At 36.0% G+C, this 17592-nt stretch overlaps 1 protein-coding gene across 4 annotated transcripts in view; it reads left to right on the top strand.

The window, feature by feature from the left end:
• RNF141 (ring finger protein 141) overlaps positions 1 to 17203 on the top strand; it is a 34018-nt gene extending 16815 nt beyond the window's left edge. For 2 of the 4 annotated variants that reach the window (XM_011947637.1, XM_011947638.1), the window contains exons 4-7: positions 3688 to 3869; positions 9947 to 10054; positions 10987 to 10991; positions 13999 to 17203. In XM_011947637.1, the coding sequence (XP_011803027.1) occupies positions 3688 to 3869; positions 9947 to 10054; positions 10987 to 10991; positions 13999 to 14039 (336 nt within the window). In that variant the 3' untranslated portion in view covers positions 14040 to 17203. Of the gene's footprint in view, positions 1 to 3687; positions 3870 to 9946; positions 10055 to 10986; positions 10992 to 13995 lie in introns of all 4 variants that reach the window. The other 2 variants (XM_011947633.1, XM_011947634.1) reach the window with 1 other exon arrangement.
• The last annotated feature ends 389 nt before the right edge of the window (positions 17204 to 17592 follow it).

Genomic DNA, 17592 nt, shown 5'->3' with positions numbered 1-17592 from the left:
GCTTGGTGACCGGCATCCACTCCTTATCCTCGGCCTTGCCTCCGCGAGCTCCGCGGCCTCGGCCCCGACCCCATCCACGGCCTCGACCCCGGCCCTGGATGCCACTGCCGAAACCTCCGCGGAAGCCACCGCGGTTCCCCATCCCAGGGCCACCAGGGCCTCCGGGCCCCCCCGCTGCACCGGCGTCATCCGCCATTTGGTGTTTTCTCGGAGAAGAAGCTATTGTATCTCTTATAAGCCTGTAATACAGTGCTTTGCACATAGTAGGAACTCAGTATATATTAAGTGAACAAAAAAAATCTGTTGAAATAATACTCTCTTTTTAAATGACTAGGATAGGTTGAAGCTTGTTTATTGATGCAGTATATTATCTAAATTATACTTACTGTGTGTTTGTATTTCATAAAGTCCTCAGCTCACATTGAAGAGGCCAATATAAATTGTAGAAAGCTAAGGGAATACGAATATGTCAAGCTTTTCATCCCTTAGTTTTTTGTTGCTCTTTTTTGACAAATACAGACTTAAGGTTTAATTTTATTAGTAGTCAAATTCCTTTTCACCTCAATATCTCTAACATCTGTATGTGATTAGTTTAAACATCTTCCTTAAAATAAGATTCTAAATAGACAAACAAAAGTACTAAAGGCAGAGGCAATTAGATTTTTTTGTGTGTGATTTTTCTTGATTTTAGAGCTACTCTAAAGAAATTTTTTTATTTGCATTCCTTAGGTTCTTTCTGAAAGAATCTGAGAGGTCAGTGTTTATATTAGAAAGAGGTCAAGTCTACCATGAAAAACTGATAGGAGACTGAGAGTTTCACATTTCTTAATGTTAAACAACTTTAAAAAAATTGTACTTTTAACCCTGTGTATTTACATTCAGTCTTTATCTTGACTCTCTGCCATCTGCTATGATTATCCTTAAATAATATTTAATCCACTATAAAAATGTTCTAATATGTTTAAGTGGAATATTTTATGGAAATAATATTAGAAAAATAAGAGATTAATTAAAAATTAGGTACTACGGTGACTGTTAAGAACTGCATGAATTATATTATTTCATCCTTCTTTTTTCTTAGACCAACTTCTTAGAGTCATTCTGGGCTTTTCTTTGTCTCTCATACCTAACAATCAATCCGTAAGTGAGTCCTGTCACATCAAAATATATTCAGAATCTGGCTAGTTCTCACCATCTACGCTACTACCACCCTATTCCTAGTGACCATCCTCTCTCACCAGGATTATTCCAGTAGCCTCCTAACTGATCTCCCTGCTCTCTTGCCCTGCTTCTGTCTGTTCTCAGCACAACAAGCGGTCTATTCCAAGCACAACAACCAGCCTATTCCACATCACAATTTGAAATGTAAATTAGATCATATTACTTCTTGGCTCAAAACCCCCTAGTGACTTCTCATGCACTTGGAATCAAAGCTACAGTTATTACTGAGATCAGCAGAGTCCTATATATTCTGCTCCCACCTCACCCTCTATCTACTACTTCTTCCTCTGTCCCTCTGTCACTCTGTTCCAAACATTCTGGGCTTCTTGTGACACTCTTTGTGCTCCTTGCCAGGTACACGTCTGTTAAACAGCCTTTGTATTTCCTGTTGTCTCAGCCTGGAATGATCTTCCCTGTAGACATCTATATGACTCATTTCTGCACCTTTCAGTTTTTAAATGTCAGCTTCTCTGTAACACCTTCCCTGTAACCCCTCAGCATTCCTTCTCCCCTGTTTCATCTTCTCCATTACACTTATTTTCATCTAACCTAATTTGTATCTGTATTTTATTTGCCTGTCTCTCCTACCTATCATGTAACTTGCTTGAGTGCAGGGATTTTGTTTTATACACACTGTGGCTAGTGCCTAGAGTAGTGCACATAGTACCAATAACATCCACATAATGGTACTCAATAAATACTTGTGTCAGGAATCCTGTGATGAGAATAGTTACAGTGTGATACACTTTGCTATTTTTGTACTAACCTTATATGGATTATTCCATAATTTCTTCTGTACTATGCAGTTCCAGAGGACTACCCCAATTTCCTCAGCGCTGAAGATCTATTTTGTAAGCCTCTTAAATTCCTGTTACTTTTTAATTCTGTTTGTTCTGTACCTCATGTACAGTCTCTTATTTCAAAGAACCTTTTATATTTGCATCTCCAGATAGATTTTACCTTCCCAAAATTTAATCAACTTTCTGATTATTAGAGATGGTTCTAAAATTTGTTAATATGGTATATGACTCATTCTTTTTTTTTTTTTTGAGACCCAGTCTTGCTTTGTCACCCAGGCTGGAGTGCAGTGGCGCAATCTCGGCTCACTGCAACCTCCACCTCTTGGTTCAAGTGATTCTCCTGCCTCAGCCTCCCAAGTAGCTGGGACTGCAGGCATGTGCCATCATGCCCAGCTAATTTTTTGTACTTTAGTAGAGACGGGGTTTCACCGTGTTAGCCAGGATGGTCTCGATCACCTGACCCCATGATCTGCCCACCTCGGCCTCCCAAAGTGCTGGGATTACAAGCATAAGCCACTGTGCCTGGCCCCATGACTCATTCTTGTGTCTCAGTATTTTTTTCACTGCCTTTTCAAATAGTAAGCAATTAATAAATGTGTTACAACTATTATTTTCAATCAAAATATTCAAATGTATAATAATATTTTTCAATATGTAATCTACCTCACTTTCTGATATCCCTAGTTCCATCAATGCATTCCAGAATCTAACTTAAGTCACAATTTTATGGCCCTGTATCTTTGTCTGTCTCCTATATTCTTCATTTCTTTCTAAATATTTTCTGATTTTGCTTGTTCCGCTTACTCTGATATGCACTTAATAGATTTCATGGCTTACTTCTTCTTGCCCAGTCTTCCATCCTATGTCTTGTGCTGAAAGGAAGTCTTTCACGTCTCTAATCTTTCTCTGATTACAAGTTCTTCATCCAAGAACATTATACCTTCACCTTACTGGCCTCAGTCATTTCATTATGCCTCACTCCATGGCTCCCCAAAGCTTATGAAAGCAGTCCCCTCTACTTGCCCCAAGTATCTTCTACATTAGATTGTAAACTGGATGGGGGAGAGGTACAACCTGTGAAGGTACAACCTTTGAGCCACTGGTTTCACTTCATATTAAACGAATTTTTTGATAAAGCTCAAAATGGCCTTCTGGGAAAAATCCAACCACCTTTTGTTAGGATTTATTTTAAAGTAATTTTCTTGCTTTAGTTTAGAAGTTTTGGTACAAAATAGAACTTAAAGATATTTAAGGAAGTACTTGTTTGAGTTGTAGAATCTCATGCGGTTGTTGGATTCAAATGAATCCTTTGGTTAAGAAATTCTTTAAGAAATTAAAGTGAAAAAATTGTTAATACTGATCTCTAAAATTTATTTCTTAACTCTGAGAAAGTCACTTTACCCATCAACAGGATAATGCCTAATTAATCTTATAGGGTTATTTTGAGTATTAGATAAATTTGTATAAGAACTTTGAACCCCACAAATGTAGGGGACATGGTATTTATTTATTCAGACTCTTGCTTTCTTATGTAATTTGCAAATCCTGAAAACTCCTATTTCCTAGGATGTTTGACTAAATATTTGTTCCCGCTTTTTGGGAAAAATTGGTCAGAGAAATTATCAACGTTTCTCTTTTCTCTTTTTCATGTTCTTTGTATTTTTAGATTAACAAAAGCAGTGGCATTGTGGAGGCATCACGGATCATGAATTTATACCAGTTTATTCAACTTTATAAAGATATCACAAGTCAAGCAGCAGGAGTGTTGGCACAGAGCTCTACCTCTGAAGAACCTGATGAAAACTCATCCTCTGTAACATCTTGTCAGGCTAGTCTTTGGATGGGAAGGTATATAATGCATAAGTACTGTATTTCACTTATTTTCTAATATGAAAACAACTAAAATCTTATTAATATTTTTGCTGGTGTTCATTGTAGCATCTTAATTCTTTGTTTTTCTCAGTTGGTATTGTATCTGAGATCAGTTTTGGGGTTATTTTGTGCTTCGGATGTTGTTACAATGCTAAATTAAAGTGGCTCGGCGGGGCCACTTTAATGTTACTGTTTCTGTCACACTGGTCTCCAGGAATCCACTGTATATGCATGCATTTGTTGACAAAGGAGATAGTTAACACCTTCCTTATAATAGATATTTAGGTTCTTAAACAGTCAAAGCTTTTTAGGGAATTAAGTCCAAGAATTTGGCAAAATTATCCGAGTTTTCCTTAAAAATGTCTAATTGAAGCATTAAAATTTTAAATATTGGCTTCGGGACTTGGCAGTCCATTCAGGAACGAACTGAATGCATATACTGAGTTACCAGAAGGAAATGAAGTCAGCCAGAGTTTTCTCTGATGATGCTTGTTTACCCAGGCCTAATACATTATTGTTCTATCTAAACTTTCTTTTCCTTCTCTGTTATGCTTTTGGCACATGAAAGCTCCTACGTGTTGACATTTGACAATCATGATCATAATTTAAATTTGTAAATGTCTCATTGGAAAAAGATTTACGTGGGTCCAAACATGTTGACCTCCTGTCTTACCGTCATACTGGGTAGATAGCAGAAATCTATGTTCACCATGTCCTTTACCTTAAAGTTAAGAATGTATGTAACAGTGATTTCATTTTTTTTTTTTTTGGTTGAGGCAGAGTCTTGCTCTGTCACCCAGGCTGGAGTGCAGTGGTGCGATCTTGGTTCACTGCCAACTCCACCTCTCGGGTTCATGCCATTCTCCTGCCTCAGCCTCCCCAGTAGCTGGGACTACAGGCGCCTGCTACCATGCCCAGCTAATTTTTTGTATTTTTAGTAGAGACGGGGTTTCACCGTGTTAGCCAGGATGGTTTCAATCTCCCAACCTCATGATCCTGCCCTCCTGGGCCTCCCAAAGTGCTGAGATTACAGGCATGAGCCACCACGCCCAGCCAGTGATTTCTTTTTTTTTTACTGCTCTATTTATAGTTGCAATTTCTGATTCTTTCTTAACCAACTGGTTTTCAAGTACTGTGTTACAGTTAAACTGTATTTTCCATTTTTTATTTCCTGATTACTTTAATAGAATTACTTGGTTTTCTAGGTTTGGTCTATACAAGTGTTACTGATATGCCGAGTGACTTTTAGAACATGGTAGGCAGTGTTTAGGCTTGTCTTTCCTGTATTCTGTAATCTTTCAAAGATGGATCTGATATTCTGCTTTTCTTCTCCCTCTTCAGAATGGTGGTTGTTGTTTTGTTTAATTGTTTTAAAAGCTGAGGATGGTGTTTGCCAGTGTATTCAAGCTATATGGTAGCACATGAAAAGAAAGTATTGTTTTTTCTTGTTGCAATCTTCTTAATGAAGAAGGTAAAGGTATTATCCATTTTCATGTGCCCTCAAAACTGGAAATTCAGTTCCTGGTTAGTTTGTTAGGGGTGCTTCTTGTTTTTGTGTGTTTTTCAGTTTATAATAATACCCTTATACACTAGTTCATAGAAAGAGACTTTCTAAATTGAAGGAGGTCTTAAGGGATATTTATGTAGTTGAACTTTACATCCGATGCATAATTCCATTGACGGTTTACATTTATTGATTACTTACAGGGTATAGAATTGTGATGAGTGTTGTACAAGTATAAACTCATTAAATTCTCACAACTCCATATGGGAGTACAATTATCGGCCCATTTCAGCTGAAGAATTTGAGATTTAGCTAAGTAAGTGTCATGATTAGAAATTGCCCTAGCCAAGACTCACATTCAGACCTGTCTGGCAATACAGCTATGCTAACCTCTGCATTATTACTTTATGGTGCATAAAGATCTTGCTCACAGAGCTTCTCAAACTTTAATACTCAGTGGTTTTGAGGAGGAGCCTGAGAGTCTGTTAAGCTCTCCAGTGGGGCCAATGCTGCTGATCCTCAGATAACACTTTGAATAGCAAGACTCTGCTTACCCACATTTTGCCAAGTCCGACTTGCAAGTACAAGTAACACTTGCAGTTATGTGAGACTCACTGCCTCAAAAAAACCAAGCCTTTTCATACTCACATGGCTGTAATCACTATAAAGTTTTTCTTATTGCTTCATTTTCCTCAGAGTATCCAAAATCTTTCTTAAGGCAGTACAGCACAGACTCTCGCAGCAAATTGCCTGTGTTTAAATCCTGGCTCTGCTGTGTGATTTTTTTGACAAATCAAACTGTGTCCTCAGTTTCCTCATCTTCTAACAGAGGTTGATAACTATAGTGTATGCTTTATAGGATTTTTGAGAGAATTAAAAGACATGAGATACTTAGAACAGTGCTTGACACATAGTAATTTGTCTATAAGAGTTAACTGTCATTATTATTGTTACTATATTATATTTATTGTTTTCAATGACTGTGCCCTCTGGAATTCCTCCAAACAAATCTGTTCTCTCTTCTAGCCTTTCAAATATTTGAAAACAGTCATCAAATTCTCACTGAGCCTTCTATTCTCAAGGATAAACACCCCCAGTTCCTTTGGCCTTTGTTTATGTGGCTCTCGTCTACATACTGGAGACTTTCCCAGATGATCTTTTCTCTGTCAGTATGTGTGCCTGTCAGAGTATGAGGCATAGAACCAAATACTGCAATCTACAAGTGATCTAACAGGAACAAACAGCACAAGACTCTCCTTCCTTCTGGTCACTGTGCTGCTAAGAAGGTAGCAAAAAATTAAGAGAACTTTGTACTGGTTCCACTGGCTGTTTCTGTGTCTCCCATTCTTTTATCTCTCTCCACAATGCTCTTCTTTGTAGTCCACTGCTTCTCACTTTTAAACTCCAGCCTTCAGAATATTCTGTCACTCTGTACGGATTCAGTTATATTCTCTGCTACTGAGAAACTCAGGTACGTTAGACCCATATCCATCTAGGTTTCTGTTCAGTTTTCCCATTCCAATTCAGTGGCTTCCCTCTTTTCCCTGTTACTAAAGCATAACACTTAATCTATTACCACATAAAACATTTGTCTTTTATAATGCTTCTTAGACCTAATTATCTCTCAGATGAATTACTGAAATAAGGTCCTAACCAGTTTTCCTCTCTCTAGACTGTCCCTCATACTGCACTCCCAATTAATCTTCCTAAAGTACCATATCAGTGGGAGTTCACTTCCCCTTGATTATACCTGATTGTAGGTTGCTTGTCAGAACACATTCAAACTTAATATTTTGACATTTAAGCATGAGATTATCTCCACTTTCATCAATTTTTTCCCTTGGTTTTCCATACTGAAGCATCATGCCAGCTTCCTGGTTGCATATACACAGACATAAACACACATGATTTTGTTTTTTACCTCTACAACTTTGTTTATGCATCTAGAATGTCCTCTATTAAAATCCTATTATTTTTCTTTCTAATCTTTTCAACAAGTTTGAGATATATTCATCTCTTCCTTCTTTACTTAGCACTTACTATATTTAATATACATTTGACATTTATTTTTATGTTCAAATCAAAATTTTAAGTACTATCTCAGTATCTTATATACAGTGCTAAAAGCACAGCAGGGAATGGAAAACGTAGTAGTGATAGCTCCTATCCTTAAGAAGTTTATAGTCTAGTGGCTGTACTTTGGAACATTCTGTTTTTGTATAATTACAAAAGTAATACATGTCTGATGAAGAAAACCTTAAAAATTACAAAAAAGCACAAAGGTTAAAAGAAATTAAAATCACTTCAAGAAGTATTTATTGAGAATCTAAGACAAACATCCTGTATTCAAAGAGTTTACAGTTTATGGAAAGGCCAGCCAATCGATAGGCAGTATTTAAGTCCTTTCATTGAGGCAAGTGTTGATTTTGAGAGATGCTGATGTTTTGAGCTGAGTTACCAAGGTTGGAGCTTACTAAACTCACAAGGGCAGTTTCAGGAAAGGAAAATACCATATGCAAAGGCATATGGCTCATTCAGGGGCTCTCTGAATTGTGACTGGAGCAAAAGGTTTGAAATCTTTTTTCTTCCCAAGAAGATAAAAGAGCTCCTCCTGGAGGACAGAAACTGATTTTTATTCCCTTTATGTCTCTCATAGCACCTGATACTTAAGACCAAACTATTCTTTCACTTATATGCCCATTATCAATGTCAGCATTGTAAGGCCCTGATGGCAGGATCCGCATTTTAGGGAGCTTTGTGTTACACATAGTGAATAAATTATATGGTCATGCATCACCTAACAGTGTTTTGGTCAATGACAGAATGCATATGTGATGGTGGTCCCCTAAGATTATAATGGAGCTAAAAAAATTCCTGTTGCCTACGAACATCATAGCCATCCTAATGTTGCAATGCAATGCATTACTCAAATGTTCATGGTGATGCTGGTGTAAACAAACCTACTGTGCTGCTCATAGTATAAAAGTATAGCACTTACAATTATGTACAGTAATATTCGATAATTATGTTATTGGTTTATGCATTTATTATACTTTTAAATCATTATTTTAGAGTATACTCCTTCTACTTATTAAAAAAAAGGTAGCTGTAAAACAGCCTCAGGCAGGCCCTTCCACAGGTATTCCAGAAGAAGGCATTGTTATCAAAGGAGATAACAGCTCCATGCATGTTACTGCCCCCGAAGACCTTCCAGTAGGACAAGAGGTGGAGGTGGAAGACAGTGATGGTGATGATCCTGACCCTGTTTAGGCCTAGGCTAATGTGTGTGTTTCTGTTTTAGTTTTTAAGAAAAAAGTTTAGAAAGTAAAAAAGTAAATAAAACTTAAAAATAGAAAAAAGCTTATAAAATACTTCAGTACAGCTGTACAATGTGTGTTTTAAGGTAAGTGTTATTACAAAAAGAGTCAAAAGTTAAAAAAGTAAAAAGTTTGTAAAGTTAAAAAATCTATAGTAAGTTAAGATTAATTTATCATTGAAGAAAGAAATATATTTTTATGAATTTAGTGTAGCCTAAATGTGCAGTGTTCATAAACTCTGTACACTACTGTGCAAGTGCTATATAGTAATGTCCTAGGCCAAGCTTGTTCAACTCACGGCCCACAGGCTGCGTGCAGTCCAGGATTGCTTTAATGTGGCCCAACACAAAATCATAAACCTTCTTAAAACATGAGATTTTTTTTTGCATTTTTTTTTTAGCTCATCAGATATTGTTAGTGTTAGTGTATGTTATATGTGGCCCAAGAAAGACAATTCTTCCAATGTGGCCCAGGGAAGCCAAAAGATTGGACACTCCCGTCCTAGGCCTTCACATCCACACACCACTACTCACTCACTGACTCATCTAGAGCAACTTCCAGGCCTGCATGCTCCATTTATGGTAAGTGCCCTATACAGGTGTACCATTTTTAATCTTGTACACCATATTTACACAGTACCTTCTCTGTGTTCAGATATATTTAGACACACAGGTACCTACCATTGTGTTACAGTTGCCTACAGTGTTCCATACAGTAACATGCTGTACAGGTCTCTAGCCTAGGAGCAATAGGCTATGCCATATAGCCTAGGTATGTAGTAGGCTAAAGCATCTAGGTTTGTATAAGTACACTATGATATTTACACAGCAGTGAAATCACCTAACAATGAGTTTCTCAGACCATATCCCTGTCTTTCAGTAATGCAATAACTATATCAGTTAAATTTGTTTATATAAGTCCAATATGATTAAAATGGGCTAAGTTATTTCCAGAAATATTTGACTATTTACACTTTTGCCTGTTTTATCACAAAATGTATCCTTCATCTAGTCTTTCTTTATGAAATGTACCCCTCTTAATACTTTTTCCCTAATATATTTGCTATCCCTAAAAGATAATGTTAACTTTAGTCTGATTTTGCACATGAGTCATATTGTGCTTTATACTGTGGGCATATAGATGTTGAATAATACTTTTTAAAGCAGCAAAAACAAAGTATAAAGCATAATGACAGAGAATATAATTGTTTCAGCTCAGTTTTCACATTGCAGGGTGAAGCAGCTGACCGATGAGGAGGAGTGTTGTATCTGCATGGATGGGCGGGCTGACCTCATCCTGCCTTGTGCTCACAGCTTTTGTCAGAAGTGTATTGATAAATGGTAAGTTACCTACTGCATTCATGGGCTAGGCCAAGGTCAGTGGGATAGTGTACATGAATAAACTTTGAAAAGTGCAAAAATACTGTGGTTAAGTATGAGAGAGATTTTATTCTTTAGTACTTTGAATTTTATGGCATGTCTTCTGCTGGTTAAAACTATTTTTATTTTTACACCTAACATTTATTAAATGTGGGGGTGTACCTTAGTTTTGACACTTTTCTTTTGCTGTATGAAAATTTGTGCCTGACTTAAGTCTAAAATTAAACATTTCCCTTTTTCCTCCTTTTTTCTCCTCATTTCTACATTTATTCTGTGTATATGTTTAGAAGGAATAAATTCTTGAATACTGGACCTGAGGGAACTTTAGAGATCAACTAGTGAAGTTCGTTATTTTACAAAATAAGACTTGAGCGTTTAGGAGAATTTATAAAATACATACAATAAACTACATGTGTTTAATACACAATTTACTATGTTTCAACATATATACACACCCGTAAAAATTATGAATTTTTATCAATGGAATCATATGTGCTTTTTTGTCTGGCTTCTTTCATTCAATCTAATTGTCTTGGTATTTATCCATGTTGTAGCATGTATCAATAGTTCATGCCTTTTTATTGGCTGAGTAATGTCTGATATGTGGATACCATAGCTTGTTTATCCATTCACCTATTGAGGGAAATTAGATTGTTTTCCATTTTTAGCTATTACAAAATCAAGGTACTAGATACATTCATGGACAAGTCATTTTATGGATGTATTTTGGTTTTTTCTTGGGTGAATACCTAGATGTGGAATGGCTAGATCATATGGTAGGTGTGTGTTTAACTTTTTAAAAAGCTGCGAGCTATTTTCCAAAGCAGTCTTGTGCCGTTTTACACCCCCACTAGCAGCATATGAGATGGCATTGAATAAATATATCAATTTAGGGAGAGTGAATTTGTTACTAATAGTCTTCCCAGCCACACACACCGTATGTTTCTCCATTTATTTAGGCCTTAATTTCTCTCACCAATTTCTGTAGTTTTCAATGTCGCATATCTTTGACATCTATCCCCAAGTATTTCATATTTTTATGCTATTTTAAACGGTATTTAAAATTTCAGTTTATGATTGATACTAGTGTATGGAAATATAATAGATGTTTGTATATCAACCTTGTATCTTGCACCCTTATTAAAATCATGTATCAGTTCTGGTAGTATTTTTGTAGATTCCATAGGCTCTTCTTGAATGTCTGAATATCATTTTTCAAAGATTTTTTTTCTGATTCAGAATTCTAGACTTGAGAGTATTTTTTCTTTCAGTATGTTAATAACGTTGCTTCACACATGTTTTGCTTCTGATGAGAACTCTGTCATCCTTTTTTCCTCTGTAGGTAATGTGCCATTTTTTCCCTCTGTTTTTAAGGTTATTTTCTTTTCATTAGTTTTGAGCACTTTGATTATGATGTGCCTTAGAGTAGTTTTTTCATGTTTCTTGTGCTTGGGGTTTATTGAGCTTCTTGAACTTGTAGATTTATAGTGTCATCAAATTTGGAAATTTTTCGGCCATTATTTTTTCAGATATTTTTCTGTCTTCTCTCCCCTCTCCTGTGATTCCAATTACCATATATTAGCCCACTTGAAGTAGTCCCACAGCTCACTGATGCTACTTTTTTTCTTTCTTTTTTTGAGTCTCTCTCTGGATTTCATCTTGGATAGTTACTATTGCTATCTCCTTTCATATTCACCAGTCTTTTTTTTTCTTTAGTGTCTAACTTGCCATTAATTCTATCCAGTGTATTTTTTAACTTCAGATAATTTTCATTTCTAGAAGTTTGAGTTTTTATTATCTTTCTTGTCTCTTCTTAATATCTTTGAGCTTTCCTCTAGTTTTTTAACTATATAGAATATAGCTATAATCACTTTCCATTTTGTCTGCTAATTCTAGTATCTGTGTTAGTTCTGGGTGGTTGTGATTGATTTTTCTCTTTATTATAGGTTATATTTTTCTGCTGCTTTTTTGTATGTCTGGTAATTCTCAACTGGATGCCAGACTTTGTGAATTTTACCTTTTTGGGTATTGGATATTTTTGTATTCCTATGAATATTCTTGAGCTTATTTCTGGAATATAGTTAAGTGACTTGGAAACAGTTTGATTCTTTTGGATCTTGCTTTTGTGATTTGTTAGGCAGGACCAGAGCAGTATTTAGTTTAGAACTAATTATGTCCCACTAATAGCAAGACCCTTTAGAGAACTCTACTAATGCCCCAAGAGTTATGAGGTTTTCCAGTCTGGCTGGTGAAACAGGCAGTTTCCCAGGCCCAGTGAGCTTTAAGGGACTATCTCCTCAAAGCCCTTTGATTGATTGTTCAGCCTCAGGTAGTGTCCTCACGTGCACACACTGATCAGCACTCTGCTGAGTATTCTGGCGGGAACACTTGCGTGGACCTCTGGAATTTTCCTTCTGTGCAGCTTTCCATTACCCTGCCCTGTAAACCCTAGCTGTTTGGCCTTCCAAGATTCTCAGCTCTGTGTGTTCAGCTCAGGAAGTTTGTCATGTTCCATCAAGGTTCCCCCTTCTTGATCAGGGACTAGAAACTCTCGAGGCTGTAGGCTGGGGCAAGTATAGGTCTCACCTTCTTTGACCCCCATGTCCCAGGGATCACTGTCCTTTGTTGTCTGATGGCCAGTGCTTTATTTGAAAGATTATATGAAACCATTGTTTTAGTAATTTTAGGTGGGAAGATAAATCTAGCCTCTTGGTTGGAAGCAGAAGTTGACTATTTTTAAATTGTGATGTTTTGTGCACAGAAGAGCACACATATAATTATCTTGTAAAATATCTCTGAGGAACCAGAAATCAACCTAAATAATATATGCCAGCTCTAGCTTTCACATTTAGTTTTTGGAACAGAGTTCGAAATTTTTGTGTAAAAGCCAAAGAGCAGTTGATATAAATAATTACTTTGGTCCCAGATTTCACTGAGAGATGAATAGAAAAACATTTTTCCCTGCATGATATGTCTCTGGCTCAAATATGGTATTTTTTAAATTACCAAAATAATGTTTGACAAGTAAAAAATCCTTTTCGAAAACATAATCTTAAAATGATCACATATGAGTTCTTTCCCTGTCAGAAAAATTATTGTGCATGTAAAGTTTGTCTTTTATTTTAACTTTGTATGCTCCATTTTTATATAAGTCTTCCTGTTGCTTATGAGCCACAGGAATTTTTTCAGACCTTTAAGCAAGCAACAGGTACACATATTGTTGAAAGTCATGTAGATGTTATTTAGAAAAATAATTAATAATATTCTTTCCTCTTGTCATATTCTCCTGCCACTGCCAAGAAGTTATTCCTAGAGTAATGGCTTCCATTTAAATAATCACAAATAAACATTTATACTTCACACTTTGACCAAATCTTCCATTGGTAGGAGGGAATTTCCTCTTAGGACTCACAAGGAATTTTTATTATAAAGGAAAACTTGACCTGTTTAGGTATGGGGATGTGAATTGCTGCATTGTTGGTAGCAACAAAAGACAGAAAAAAAAAACTAAATGTTCTTCTGTGGTAGACTAAACAAATTATGGCATAGCAATACAGTGTATGTTAAAAAGAATAAACAGCTCTAACAGGTGCTGATACATAATAGTTTATAAGATATATTGACAAGTGGAGCAGTGATGTCTGTGCACGTGCATGTCTGTGTGTACACATAAAGCTTAATCAAGCTTAGTCTATCTCTAGAGGAATATATAAAAAACTGGTAACTGGTTACCCCTGGGAAAGAGAATTGAAGATTGAGATAAGAGGGAGAGATTTATTTTTCACTGTATACTTCTATGCTATTTCCTTTTTTAAAGCCATGTGCATGTATTACTTTAAATAAAATCCTGTTTTTAAAAAAGAAGAAAAAGCAAACTGTTCTTGTTTTGACTTCTCTAATAGGAGTGATCGACACAGGAATTGCCCTATTTGTCGCCTACAAATGACTGGAGCAAATGAATCTTGGGTGGTATCAGATGCACCCACTGAAGATGATATGGCTAACTATATTCTTAACATGGCTGATGAGGCAGGCCAGCCCCACAGGCCATGACCTTGGAGTGAAAGTCTTCTGTTGCTATTGTGCGCTACAAGTATTTAGTCATGGGGGAAGAATGCAGGGTTGTGGCACAGACACAGAAAAATCCATTTTCCCCACTCTTTTATTTTTGCTATTCTGATCATTTGTGCCCCTTTTAAAAATAAACTTCCCATGTCTTCCATTTGTGGTACTAAAATTTGCTACTGTTTTAGACCATATTTTCCTATTACTCATCTGTTCAAATTTGTATTATTACAACTAATAGCTCTTGAATTCTTTGCTAAAGGTAACAGCAGCACTTCCAGAGGCTTCTGAAACACTACTGTTTTGCAGGGCAGGAGTATTCTGGAATCTTTTTACTTAGATATAAAATAAACCTCAAATATTAAAAAGTTGTAGCCATTGGAGAGAGGAAATTTTAAGTGACTGAAAATGTAGAATACTTCAAAGTGCATGTTACTACTTAAAACTAGTCTTTCTGCTGGAATCTAAGGAGTATATATGCCCCCTTGTGGTTAATTATTGCTCCTTTAATAATTTTTACTTGAAATGATCCACAATTATTTCATAACTTTAACAGTGTGTTTTGGAACTACTGTGCTTAAAGGTTTGTTTGTTTGTTTTTGCCATACTGTATAATTTAGGTGAGGTCTACAAAGTTGGGTATGACTTTCCTTTGCAAATGGATTTCTCCTGGGAAATTTTCTTGGCTGTTCTGGAAGTGCTTTCCCACAGCTGGGTAACTGTTCTAAATGGCTTTGATAATGCTCACACATCTTGGAATTTCAAAAGGAAATTCTTCTGCATCACAAATACTAAATTTTATATTTCTAAATTATGATAAGTCATTTAATATTGGTTTATGGTGCTTTTATTTCCTTAACTTGAAAACATCTTTCTGAGATTTCAGAGTCCTCAAATTTCTTAGATTAAGAGACAAGAGGCCAGTGCAGTGGTTCACACCTGTAATCCCAGCACTTTGGGAGGCCGCAGTGGGCGGATCATTTGAGGTTAGGAGTTTGAGACCAACCTGGCCAACATGGCGAAACCCTGTCTCTACTAAAATAACAAAAATTTAGCTCTACTAAAATACAAAAATCGTGGCGGCAGGCGCCTGTAATCTCAGCTACTCGGGAGGCTGAGGCAGGAGAATTGCTTGAACCCAGGAGGTGGAGGTTGCAGTGAGCTGAGATCACACCACTGCACTCCAGCCTGGGAGACAGAACGAGACTCCCTCTCAAAAAAAAAGAAAGAAAGACAAGAAAATAGAGTGAGGCTTTTTTACCGTATATACATAAAATACTTATGAAAATTAGAAGATAATTTGGCATTCTTACTCTTTCACTGTACTTCCATTGAAATACTCTTTCCATTAAAATATTCTGAAAGAATATAGTAATAATGGAATTGTGATCTTCAGTCGCACCTCAACCATTTTTTTTGCTTATGAACTAAAATTTCTAAAATTAATATTTCAGCATGTAATAAAACAAGGGCCTGTCTCCTTTAAAATTTAACATTCCATATAACTTTTTGACTTATTCATAAGTTGCAAATATTACTATTTTCCTAAACCAGGGTACACAATTTAAGTTGCCACTTATTGATGACAATTTCTGGATAATAGGATTTTAATAGGCAAGCAAATAAAAATAATCAATTTCAAGGAAAAACATCTGGCCAGAGGTAGCTTGATTTTGCCCCCCAAAATACTGAAGACTAATCCATTGACATTCATAATGGGACAGCTAAGTACCAAATAGCTAACTACTCCCTGTGGAGGTTTATGCAAGCAGAGTACCAGGGGCTCCATCATATCAACCTGGCAATGCACTTGGTAGTTGTGTGACCTTGAGAAAGTCTCTTACTCTTGTTTGTAGGTTCCTACTTTAGAAACTGAGACTTTATTTGTGGTTTTCACACTATTTCAGCAGCAAAAACTTTTTCAAGGAAAATCTTACAGAACCCTTAAACACACGTGCATACACACATACCCTACACCCCACTATATAAAAGTCAAATTAATATAAATTTCCTTATTTATTGTCTAAACTTTATATACTATAAATGTGATTAAGTCAATGAATAAAAACATATTAATGCATTGGTGGTATCCAGCATGTTTGAATTTGGTGAGTAACACATATAGTGAGAGCCTTTTTTTTAAAAAAAATTTTAATTAAATTCAAGTCAAATGTGCAGAACCCTGTATCTCCTCCATAGATTCTTAGTATTCCGTGGAACGTATTTTGAAAACCTTGGGATAGATGATCCACTGAAACCTTTTCCAGCTCTAAGATTTTAAATTGTCCTTTTAGATTAAACTTGCTGAGTTTAATTCAGTTTGCCTAATTTTAAAATGTTTCTGAAAAGTGAACAAAGTTACCTTACAGAGTTTTGGATCTTTCCAGGGATAGCCAATGATTTTATCCCCCAGAATCCTTCACCTTTCAAAGAATTATTTAACATTGAGCCCAGTGACTCAATAGGGCCCAAACCTTTTTATTTTACAATGTGAGCTCCAAGACACTTACTGATCTACTGTGAATATAAAATGTTATTATAGCCTTAGCAAATAAATGAGCACAGCTCTTTGTTCGCTCTATTAAACTGGGTGATAATTATTTAGATGTGAATGTTAGGTCAGTTCTACTGTAATAACTAATCATAAAAGTTGTAAATTTGTTTAATGGATGAAATGTACACTTTTTGTATTCTGTACAGCTTTGTCTTTTTTAAATATGAAGTACTTAAATGTACTTACCATGATAGGAAATATAATGTGTGCCTTCTAGGATTTGTGAAGTGGTTTCATGAACTCAAGGAATTTGTTTTCCCTATCCTAACTCAATAACAGGGTTTACTCCGATTATGTATAGAACCTTAGTTTGAGAAAATGAATTTTACTATGTACTGAATTTAGAGGTTGAGAATAATAGTATCTGTGTTATTCTTAGTACCCACTGATAAATTGTGCAATAAATAATCTTTCACAAGTAATTTTAGCTAATTGAAGAGATTCTTTTCTTATGTAATTTCACATTCTAATACACTAAATGTTTATATTCCGTAGAGAACTATTTTATATTGTGTACTGGGGGCTTATAATGTTTGTGTGCTGTTTTAAAATTCATTTCAAATTGGACTTGATTTCCTTATATCTAATGTATATCTGGGAGAAAAGGCTGCTTGAAAATATCTTTTGATTTGGTGATTTTTAACATTGGGAAGTTGAGTTTATTAAAAGATAGTCTAAAGAATTTCCATTTTAACTGTTAGTGTCTGAAGTCAAGTCCAGGAATAAGAAAACTACTTGGAGATTAGGGAAGTCAACAGGTCACTCACATTTATGCTGGGCCACGCAATGACAATATAATATAAACATAAGCAGCTGTCAACAGACTCAATCTTGTGTCTTTTCACCCTCCCGTAGCGGTCTTCAACCTTTTTGGCCCCAG

The sequence above is a fragment of the Colobus angolensis genome, unplaced genomic scaffold (genome assembly GCF_000951035.1).
Source record: "Colobus angolensis palliatus isolate OR3802 unplaced genomic scaffold, Cang.pa_1.0 Scaffold269, whole genome shotgun sequence".
In the NCBI taxonomy this organism is placed as follows: Eukaryota; Metazoa; Chordata; class Mammalia; order Primates; family Cercopithecidae; genus Colobus; species Colobus angolensis.
This window is presented reverse-complemented; position numbering and strand designations above follow the sequence as displayed.